The sequence below is a fragment of the Polistes dominula genome, unplaced genomic scaffold (assembly GCF_049000335.1).
Source record: "Polistes dominula isolate Pdom_NZ unplaced genomic scaffold, Pdom_raw_medaka contig_80, whole genome shotgun sequence".
NCBI classification, from domain to species: Eukaryota; Metazoa; Arthropoda; class Insecta; order Hymenoptera; family Vespidae; genus Polistes; species Polistes dominula.
The window spans coordinates 361,285-371,491 of NW_028301111.1; the positions used below are offsets into that span (position 1 = coordinate 361,285).

At 41.1% G+C, this 10,207-nt stretch overlaps 1 protein-coding gene across 2 annotated transcripts; it reads left to right on the plus strand.

Annotated features, from left to right (window-relative positions):
- Positions 1 to 5,046: 5,046 nt before the first annotated feature.
- Positions 5,047 to 9,694, plus strand: LOC149031106 (uncharacterized). 2 transcript variants are annotated; one of them, XM_089176622.1, is made up of 3 exons: positions 5,047 to 8,911; positions 9,067 to 9,360; positions 9,432 to 9,694. In XM_089176622.1, the coding sequence occupies exon 1, from the start codon at positions 6,118 to 6,120 to the stop codon at positions 7,549 to 7,551; it is 1,434 nt and encodes a 477-aa protein (XP_089032748.1). In that variant the 5' UTR covers positions 5,047 to 6,117; the 3' UTR covers positions 7,552 to 8,911; positions 9,067 to 9,360; positions 9,432 to 9,694. The 2 variants fall into 2 exon arrangements, with proteins under 2 accessions (XP_089032748.1, XP_089032747.1); XM_089176621.1 differs by having other exon boundaries at positions 9,067 to 9,694.
- Positions 9,695 to 10,207: the final 513 nt, after the last annotated feature.

Below are 10,207 nucleotides of genomic sequence, written 5' to 3' on the forward strand. Positions count from 1 at the left end.
AAATTAGATATTATTCACTTTAATATAACATCATTACAAGACGATCTTAACAAAATCGATAATGCAACATTATATAGTCTTAAATCTTTAGAATCACCGAAAATAGAAACATCCGACTTTAAATTATATGGCAAAAAATTGGACGAACTAGTAAATGAGGCTGAAATGATAGGTAGTCATATGCGAACTCGTACTCTTATAGAAACAGATTGGTACTGAATGCCTTATGCGGGTTATGGCCTCCTGGCAACCCTTTGTTTGTACATTGGAATCAAATGCAAAATATTCAAATTATTATCAAGATCAGCAGAACCTTGTACCGTAGTATATACCAACTGTTTCAATTTAGGGGGAAAACACAAGATTTCACAAGACACAGAGTGCTCTATAGCTCTAGAAAGTATTAGGGATATAAGACCAAGTACTTCCGTTCATGTACAATCACCAATGGCGAAAAGAAAGCGTAGTTTCAGATTAGCCATTCCATTATCAGAATTTGATGAAAATTCTATATAAATCTATAATTTTCATTCTTATCGGGGGGGGGGGGGAGTGTTAGGCCCAACGTGAACTATACCTGCTTAGATGTATTATCTTGATCGCTTGGAAAACCTGTTTAAACCTGCTAGGGCTAGTAGATAAAACCTACACTTGCGCTGCATACTAATTTAAGGAACATCCGTTTCTACTTTTTCACGCCGAACATAAAATTTGGAATTTTAAACAATCCCCCACTGCACCGTGGGAACACCAATAACAATCCCTTAACTTATGAAAAAACGCCCTTCTTCTAGAACATTCCTTGTTCCGATTTCCTTTAAAAGGATCTCTCTCGACATCCGAAACTCTCTTCTTCTACTCTGACAATTGCGCTTATAAGTTGTCTGTATCCGAATGTGAATCTGTGTTAAATAAAGTTATTTTTTCCAAAACTTGGAAATCCTTGTTTTTAATACGATTACAAGAATTCAATAACCCGAATTCTTACGTTATCCGGAAATCAATGCAAATTGAATTTCACGCGAACATTTCCGCGTAACAGGTAGATGACTCCATTTAATATTTCTCTAAAAAAAATAATAATTACCATAAATAATGCGAACCGATAGGAAATGGGATAAAAAAAAAATATAAAAAAACATAAATCTATCAAACACGGTATGTTGTGATTGGTAGTGAGATGGCTCTTTTTAATAATTTGCTAAAAAAAATTATAATTATCCTAAATAATGCGAGCTGATGGGACATAGGATAAAAAAAAAATATAAAAAAATAAATCTACCCTAAATATTTGATATTCTTAGAATGGAATTGACTTCTTTTTTTGGGGATTTTTTTTTACGTGATATTTATTAACAGGTTTAATGCCACGCTAATTTTACCGTGATTGTCCGGTGCGCCGAGATGTAGAATATATTTCTAATAATTTGGGCACGCCGGTCACCGGTGACTCCCGTGGCATTCAACCTGTTAATACCAGTCTCTTCCACCTTCGAATATCAATTTTCCTTACTTCACTACTTTTCGTTATTTGCACCATTTGCATGCGTGCACCGTAACGAAAAACGGTATTATGCAATTTCAATCAATAATCATCAAATTTGTGGTTTTTCATTGTACTTTGAACAAATTGTTGCTTCATTGAGACCTTAAATACGATCTTGGAATTAATTTTCTACATTTTATAATCGATCAAAATTTCATAATACACACATTTCAAAGTGAATTAAAAAATTTCTATTCCAAATATTAGCTAATTGTATCGAAAAAAAAAATTTTCCTGACAAGGTATGTTGTTATTGGTAGGTATGTTAGGCCCAACGTGAACTATGCTGTAAATACCTGCTTGAGTGTACTCTTTTGATCCCTTGGAAAACCTGTTTAAACCTGCTAGGTCTAGTAGATAAAATCTATATCTGCGTTGGAATAGCAAACCGAATATAAAATCTTTCCGTCTTTTACGCCGAACATAAAAATGTGGAATTTTAGGCAGTCTCCCACTGCACCATGGAAACACCAATAAGAAACCCTTAACCTATGAAAGAACGCCCTTCTTCTAGAACATTCCTTGTTTCGATTTCTCTTAAAAGGATCTCCCTCGACATCCGAAACTCTCTTCTTCTACTCTGACAATTTCGCTTATAAGTTGTCTGTATCCGAATGTGAATCTGTGTTAAATAAAGTTATTCTTTCTAAAACTTGGAAATCCTTGTTTTAAATACGATTACAAGAATTCAATAGGCCGAATTCTTACGTTATCCGGAAATCAACGCAAATTGAACTTCGCGCGAACATTTCCGCGTAACAGACCATCAAAACCCATTGGCGTAACTAAAAGCATACCAGTGTCGGGTCCTTCGAGTGGTATACAAAATACTTAAGTAAATATGAGACAATGCACATGGGAAGAGTACTATTCGGAAAGGAAATTCCTTATATTCCCAGAAACCCCCCACTACCATCCTTCCCAAAAACATTGTTGGAATGTGTAACTCAGATTTAAGAATGAAAATCAATTTCTTTGGTTCTGTTCTTTCATTTCTAGAAAACCATAGTTTATTTTAACACGTATCAACTTGCATGCTGTGGAGATAGGCTGACGTCACAGATATCGCCGATATAGAGAGCTAGTCGTAAACCTAATATGTGTGGACCTTTCTTAATCTATTAGAAACAGCCCTTCGATAAAGACGTGCCACATTCCTTGTGTACTTAAATATAAAAGTTTTCTGTTTAAAATTATATTTTGTGTTAATTTTTATTTATAAGAACCCAATAATCCGACAGTAAGTTTATCTGAGATAGATAAAAATTATGATTTCCGTGAAATAAATGGTTACAAGTTACAAATTTTAAGTATTTTTCAAATAGATGTTTATATCTTTGAGATAGAGATAAAAATGAAATTTCGTGTCGTGCCGGATAATACCATGGATCACGTTGTGTTGCTCGCAAGGGATTTTTTGTCAAATTTGTCGGTAAAAATTTTAGTAGACAGAAATATTTAAATTATAAGAAACGATTCTGAGTCTATAAGAAATGAGAATAATTGTCTTAGTAATAAGATATTGACTCTTGAATATTTAGAAAAACCAATCAAAGTAGGCGAAACGTTACCAATTAGTTCTAGCATTCTTTCTGACAACAAAAAAGAAATAGAAAAATTTATATGATACTGAAGATAAATCAAAATTAGATTCGGATGTTATTGAAAAGGGACACGAGTGTGAAATGGTACGAACAACCGATCTTTTTCCGACTAAGATGATTAGTTTTTAATTCCGAATAGGTTAATGTCCGATCGTATTATTAACACTTTGGGGCATGGTGGGATTAAAAGTGTCTCACCTTATTGATACACCGTAATGCACGGTGGGACATTTTTAGTCCCACTTTGATATATTATTGCAATAGCTACACATGTTCATTAGTTTATATTTCGTCTTATTTATGCAAAACAATTGGTTATTAACTGTTTTTTTATGTTATTGGGCGGACAAGTGGAGTGAAGAGAAGAAAAGAAGAGTGGCGAGGTTCAGATTGGGGAATGAGATAAGGGAAGGAAGATGCTGGGAGGAGGAGGAGAGGAGACGATGCAGGATGTGTGGATGGGAGGGAGAGACATGGGAGCATGTGTTGGAAGGCTGCATCAGAACGATAGGTGAGGAGGACTGGATTGGAGTGGAAGAGAAGATAAAGGAGATTTTGGACGAGAGTGAAATGGAGGAGGAGTGGATGAAGAGGATTGGGAGTATAAGAGAGGGGTAGGAGAGACAAGGTTGGGATTGAGGAAGGTAGAAGCGGAGGTTTGGAACGGGTGGAGGGGGACGGGAGGAAGAGAGAAGTGAGGGAGAGAGTAGTGTTAAGATAGGTTAAGGATATAATTGTAAAAGGAGTGTAACCCTTCGAGGAAGCAGTAAAATGTATCTATCTATCTGTCTATCTCTTTTTTATCAGTTTGTATATCTGTATATCCGTCTGTATTAGTCCTTAGTTCTCAGTTTAATAATTATACTTTCAATCTGTTATATTCGTCTGCGTATTTTGTCGGTCAGTTTATCAGTTTATTAGTCAGTCAGTACGTCTTATATTCATAACTTATTTTGTATTCTGTATTTTTGTTAACCTTTTGTAAATAACGCTTAACATCACATAATTAATTAAATAAACTATTACACGTATCACATATCATATCATTCATCATCAGTTAAATTATATTTCTCTGTTGGAACCCTACAATGTAAAGAGAAAAATAGATATGAAGTGATTCGTGTGGGTGAAGGTGAAGAATCAAAGATTACCACAACGGCGAAGCAGATTTTATGAAGCCATTTGAAGACCTAAGACCTTGACCATTACTATAGCCGTAACTTAACATTTTTATTCGATATTTTTCCAGATGTATCCTATGAATCTGTTGCTTTTACGAATTTCACGGGGTTTTTAAAGAGTGCATACACATTCAAATTTAGCTTTTCCGGTTTATGTACGATCTTGTAATCATAATTGTTTAATTTTAGGTGCCAATGCCATAATCTATAAGCTTTGTCCTTTACTGATTGATTTAAAATGTCTGATATCCGTGGAATAGGATAAGAAACGTTAATAGTTTTTTCATTTAATTTTCTATAATCTACTACTAAACGCTATTGTTTGTTTCCATGATTGTCAGTTTTTGCGGGTACTAATCGTATAGGGTTATTGTACGGTAAATGGAACGTTCTATTATTCCATTTTCTATCATTTCTTTGATCCGTTTGTTTATTTCTTCTCTATGAACTATGGGACGCTGATTTTGTTTTAAATTTATTGGCTCGTCATTCTTAGTTAAAATATGATTTTTGATTACATTTGTTGCGCTGAGTATGTCCCTCGGTAGATGAAAATTCTCAGAATATTTATTAGCGATTAATTCTACGCAAGATCTTTCTTCTTCCCCTAAATTGTCCAAACTAAGCAATGACATTAATATACCGGCTCTATCTTGATTCACGTTTTTATCGCACTTCAATGAATTTTTTATTGTTGGATCATGTTTGGGATTTAATCTGCCCAATGAGAACTCGCGACAGTTGTCGCTGTGTGCGGACTCGCCATAATTTATCACGGCGGTTGAAGAATCATCGTCACGCCGGCTTCTCTGTTAGTCATCTCTTTGCCATGACATATACAACACGTGTCTTTTCATTACATTCTAAAATATCATCTTTTAGTACTCTTCATCTCGTTCCAACTACACGTGTCTTCTCAACTCTGCTATAAGTCTTCTCACAAAAGTACAAGTTCGGTGGGATTAATATAATCTTCATCGTTCGGATCTTATCTGATTAATATAATCAGGCCGGCTCTAGTCTGCTCATTGTAATATTTTCTCTGTAAAACTCGGAACGTGGTTCGCTCAACGGCTTTTCTTTTGAATCTCAACCGACACGCGGTGTACGTACAAATTTAAATCAATCTGACCACTCACAGCAAATGCTCGGCGTTCTTCTCATTAAGCCTACTCAATTCCTCAACATTTGGTCCTTCGAGCCGGATCGAGCATTTGCAATGCAGATTTATAAAAATTAGTGAAGTTCATTGTGTTCGGTTCATTTCGTCATTTCAGTTTCTTTGTCTCGTGAAAGTAGTGCTAGCTCAAGTAGTGTTCTTACGCGTGACGTAGTGCCGTGTCACGCCTTCTCTTGTTACGCGAAAAAGTAGTACCATCTCAGTTTCTTTGTTACGCGTGAAATAGTGCCATCTCAAGTCGTGTGGTTACGCGTGACGTAGTGCCGTCTCACGCCTGTCTTGCGTCGTGAGAAGTAGTGCCGTATCGCTCGCGTTAGCGTGACGCGTGAGCCGCCCTCCTCTCTCACTCTCGAGTAGGGTGGGATATAGCCATCTCTCTCGCGAGAACCGTGTCGTCTCACTCGCTTCGCGCGACCCGCGAACAGTTCCCCCTCTCTCACTCCCGAGTAACGTGGGGTATTGTCATCTCGTTCGCGGTGTTTACCAAACAGTGCCGTTATCTTTCGCGACATTGTCTTCTCATTGGCACTACTTATTAACAGTGACTCTCATTGTGATCTTATCAATCAGTGGTACTCAATACAGACATCTCGATTAATCATCACGATGGTGCTTGTGCGTGATGAAGATCAAAAGGCCAAGGCATCAGGCAGTCATGATGACCAAGCAACCGCTCAGCCAGCTCAACCGACCAGCTTGGCGGTAACATCCACGTCTGCTCATGGCCAAGGTCCCCGGATCAGGAGCCAATCTCCGGTACCACTCAGTAGTGAACTGACACTGCGCGTGCGGGCTCAGAATGAGCTTATTGTAACTATGGAGGATATACTCAGTCAGATCGGTGAGTCCTCCGAGGGGATCACCTTGACAGAAGTGAACATGATGCTCGAGCAGCTTGAGGAGCTACATAAGACCTTTCGACTCGAGCACGCACAGCTCGTTTGCAATTGGCCTCCCAGCCAAATGGAACATCCGTACCTCACTGAGATGGTCAGCATCACCGAGTCGAAGCTGATGCTGAAAACAAAAAGATTGCTTGGTCGGCTCAGAGAACAACTCACGCAGACAGTTCAACCAGCTCCTCAACCTGAGTCTGGTGCTCGTGCCCGCTCCCGGCTTCTTGAACTAACAGTGCCTACGTTCAGTGGCGAATGCCGGAAATGGCCTGACTTCAAGGTCATGTTCAGCTCAGTCATCGGAGACCGCTCAGACCTCAATGATCTGAAGAAATTTCAGTATCTTAAGTCAGCGATGCAAGGTGAGGCCTACGAGCTCATCGCGAACATCACTCCAGACGACTCCTCATATGAATCGGCGTGGACACTGCTCATCTCACGGTTTGAGAACAAACGTCTCATAATAAAATCCCATCTAGAAAGGCTGCTCAACCTCAAACCAATGCAAAAGCGCCAAGCCACCTCGCTGACAAAAATGGTCAATATCATTAATGAGACCACTCAGGCACTCAGAACACTCACAGTGGAGAACAATAATGATTGCCTCATGGTCACTCTCCTCACTGGACTGCTCGATCGAGACACTCGCGAGAGGTGGGAGACATCTCTTGAATCTACCGATGAATTTCCGACACTCAGCCAGCTCACCGAATTTCTGGTCGCTCGTGCTCGCACATTGGAGACCATAGAATTCTCATCCACGCCAGCTCAATCCAATGTACAGAAAGGGGCTATGACTACTTGGGCAAGCTCGCATCAGGCGTCTCAACAACCTCCAGCTAGCTCTACAAGGTCGGTAGCTCATCCGACTTCTCGTCCAGCTCAGTCCCGGACAGTATATCCGTGTGACTGTTGTGGGCAAGATCACTACATCGCGATCTGCCCAAGAATGCGAAGCTACTCGGTCAACCAAAGGGTGAGGTTGATCAAGTACAGGAGCCTATGCTGCAATTGCCTAGGCAGGCACAATCTGAGGAAGTGCAACAGCCGACGGCATTGCAAGACGTGCAACGACTTCCATCATACCTTGTTGCATGGTGCTGACCTCTCAACCATCTTTGGTCCACCAAGAGATGGGGCTTAGACCGCTCAGGAGGTGCCGGATGCACCCGCTCCCTCAGACAAGTCTTCTCAAGCATGAAGCTCAGAGCAGCTTGTTGAGAGTTGCGATCACCCTATGTCTAGCTCAGCGCATCTCAGTCATCTCACATTGCTGGCCACAGCGACAGCGATAGTCGTCTCAACAACAACATCAGTTCAAGTTCGTTTGCTCATTGACCCTGGATCAGAAATCTCCTTCGTCTCAGAAAGGCTCACCCAGCAGCTCAAGCTTGAACGAAGGCACTCAAGGCTGGACGTTTATGGTGTCGGCGGAAAACGGACTTCTCAAACAAGAGGAATTGTCACGCTCAACCTTCAATCAAGGTATAGACCACTCACAGTGACAATTTCAGCTCACGTACTGAAGACAGTTACCACCATCCTGCCGGCCATAAAGATACAACAGGAACCCGAATGGCCTCACCTGACGGGTTTAAATCTCGCTGATCCAGAGTTTCTCGTTCCAAGGGCAGTAGAGGTTATAGTCTGAGCAGACTTCTCCCGAGCAGGCTGAGGTCGATACAGCTCCTGATGACTCATGTGCACAAGAAGCTCGTGCTCGTGTCGCACATCACGCGGTACGATCTTCTCCGAGTTATCATTGGGATCTCATTCATCGATTCTCAACGCTCAATAGGTTGCTCCGAGTTACAGCTCTCTGTAGAAGATTTAGTAAGAGGCTCTCAGGAGAGCTTGACTCGATACCAGCAGCCTGTATCTCAGTCCAAGGAATGGAAGACTCACGACTCTTTTGGGTCAAGGTTACTCAATCGGCGTACTATCCAGAAGAAATCTCAGTGCTCTCAAGACAATCTCAACTGCCAAGCTCGCACCCACTCTCTAGGCTCACCGCATTCGTTGATGCCGGCGGTGTGCTCAGAGTGGGCGGTCGCCTCTCAAAGTCCGAACTCATGTACGAGGCAAAACATCCAGCTATTCTCCCTCGTAACTCCAGGTTCTCAGAACTCGTCATCGCCCATGCTCATAAAAAGACGATGCATGGAGGCACTCAGTCGACTCTAGCACTCATCAGACAACTTTACTGGATCATCGGAGGAAGAGCCCCAATAAAGTCAAATGTTCTCAGGTGTGGTGTGTGATCGTTACAGGGGGATCCGTGCTCAGCAACTGATGGGCCAACTACCTCTGGCGCGAGTCACTCCATCACGCCCGTTCTCTCACACAGGCATTGACTACGCTGGAACGCTCACGCTCAAGACCACTCGAATTACTCAGCGATGATCCAGAATCGCACGATCCTCGGTGCTAACATCAGGGCACTTTCTCATTGGAACGGTTCCTGAAGGCTCATCGTTACACATCTCAGCAAGTCGGCTTTCCAGGTAACAGTTCATCCAGCAACGCGTTCAACAGTTCTGGCGCATGTAGTCAACTCAGTACTTACAACAGTTACAAGCCATCTCAAAGTGGCATTACGCTCACAACCACATTCAGGTAGGTTCACTCGTTCTCTTTACTAATGAGCGTTTGCCTTCAGGAAAATGGCCCATGGCTAGGATGCTCCAGTTGCTGCCAGGGGAAGATGGACTCACCAAGGCGGTATCACTGAAAACGGCTACCACAACACTCACCAGGCAGATCGCCAAGCTCGCAGTCCTCCCAGTAGCCCCTCAGAAGACAGCGTAACTCATCATCAACTCCGTTGCTGATGGCGGGCGGAAATGTTTGGGATTTAATCTGCCCAATGAGAACTCGCGACAGTTGTCGCTCTGTGCGGACTCGCCATAATTTATCACGGCGGTTGAAGAATCATCGTGACGCCGGCTTCTCTGTTAGTCATCTCTTTGCCATCACATATACAACACGTGTCTTTTCATTACATTCTAAAATGTCATCTTTTAGTACTCTCCATCTTGTTCCAACTACACGTGTATTCTCAACTCTGCTATAAGTCTTCTCACAAAAGTACAAGTTCGGTGGGATTAATATAATCTTCATCGTTCGGATCTTACCTGATTAATATAATCAGGCCGGCTCTAGTCTGCTCATTGTAATATTTTCTCTGTAAAACTCGGAACGTGGTTCGCTCAACGGCTTTTCTTTTGAATCTCAACCGACACGCGGTGTACGTACAAATTTAAATAAATCTGACCACTCACAGCAAATGCTCAGCGTTCTTCTCATTAAGCCTACTCAATTCCTCAACAGATCACTATCTTCAAATTCTAAAATTTGTTGGTCTATAATCATCTCATGCAATAAACGACAAAAATCCGCGTAACTTGTTTCGCTTTCCAATTCTGGATCAAATTCATTATCTTCCAAATCATCTTCACTTTCGCTTTTTTTGATAACTTTATCATTTTCTACACCTGACGTAAAATTTACCTTTTCCGGTTTATGTACGATCTCGTAATCATAATTGCTTAATTTTAGGTGCCAATGCCATAATCTATAAGCTTTGTCTTTTACTGATTCTAGCCAATCGAGTGGTTTTTGATCGGCTATAATTTTAAAGTGTTTTCCGTATATATAAGATCGAAATTGTGATATACAATACAAAATTGCCAAACATTCCTTTTCTATTGTCGAGTATCTTGTCTCAGCGGGTTTTAATAAACGAGATGTATACGCGACTGGTAGATCTTTTCCGACGTCACCCTGACTGAGGACACCTC

Bases quoted from the DNA above. Each gene is read 5' to 3' on its own strand.
- LOC149031106 (XM_089176621.1), top strand. From the start codon at position 6,118: ATGGTGCTTGTGCGTGATGAAGATCAAAAGGCCAAGGCATCAGGCAGT.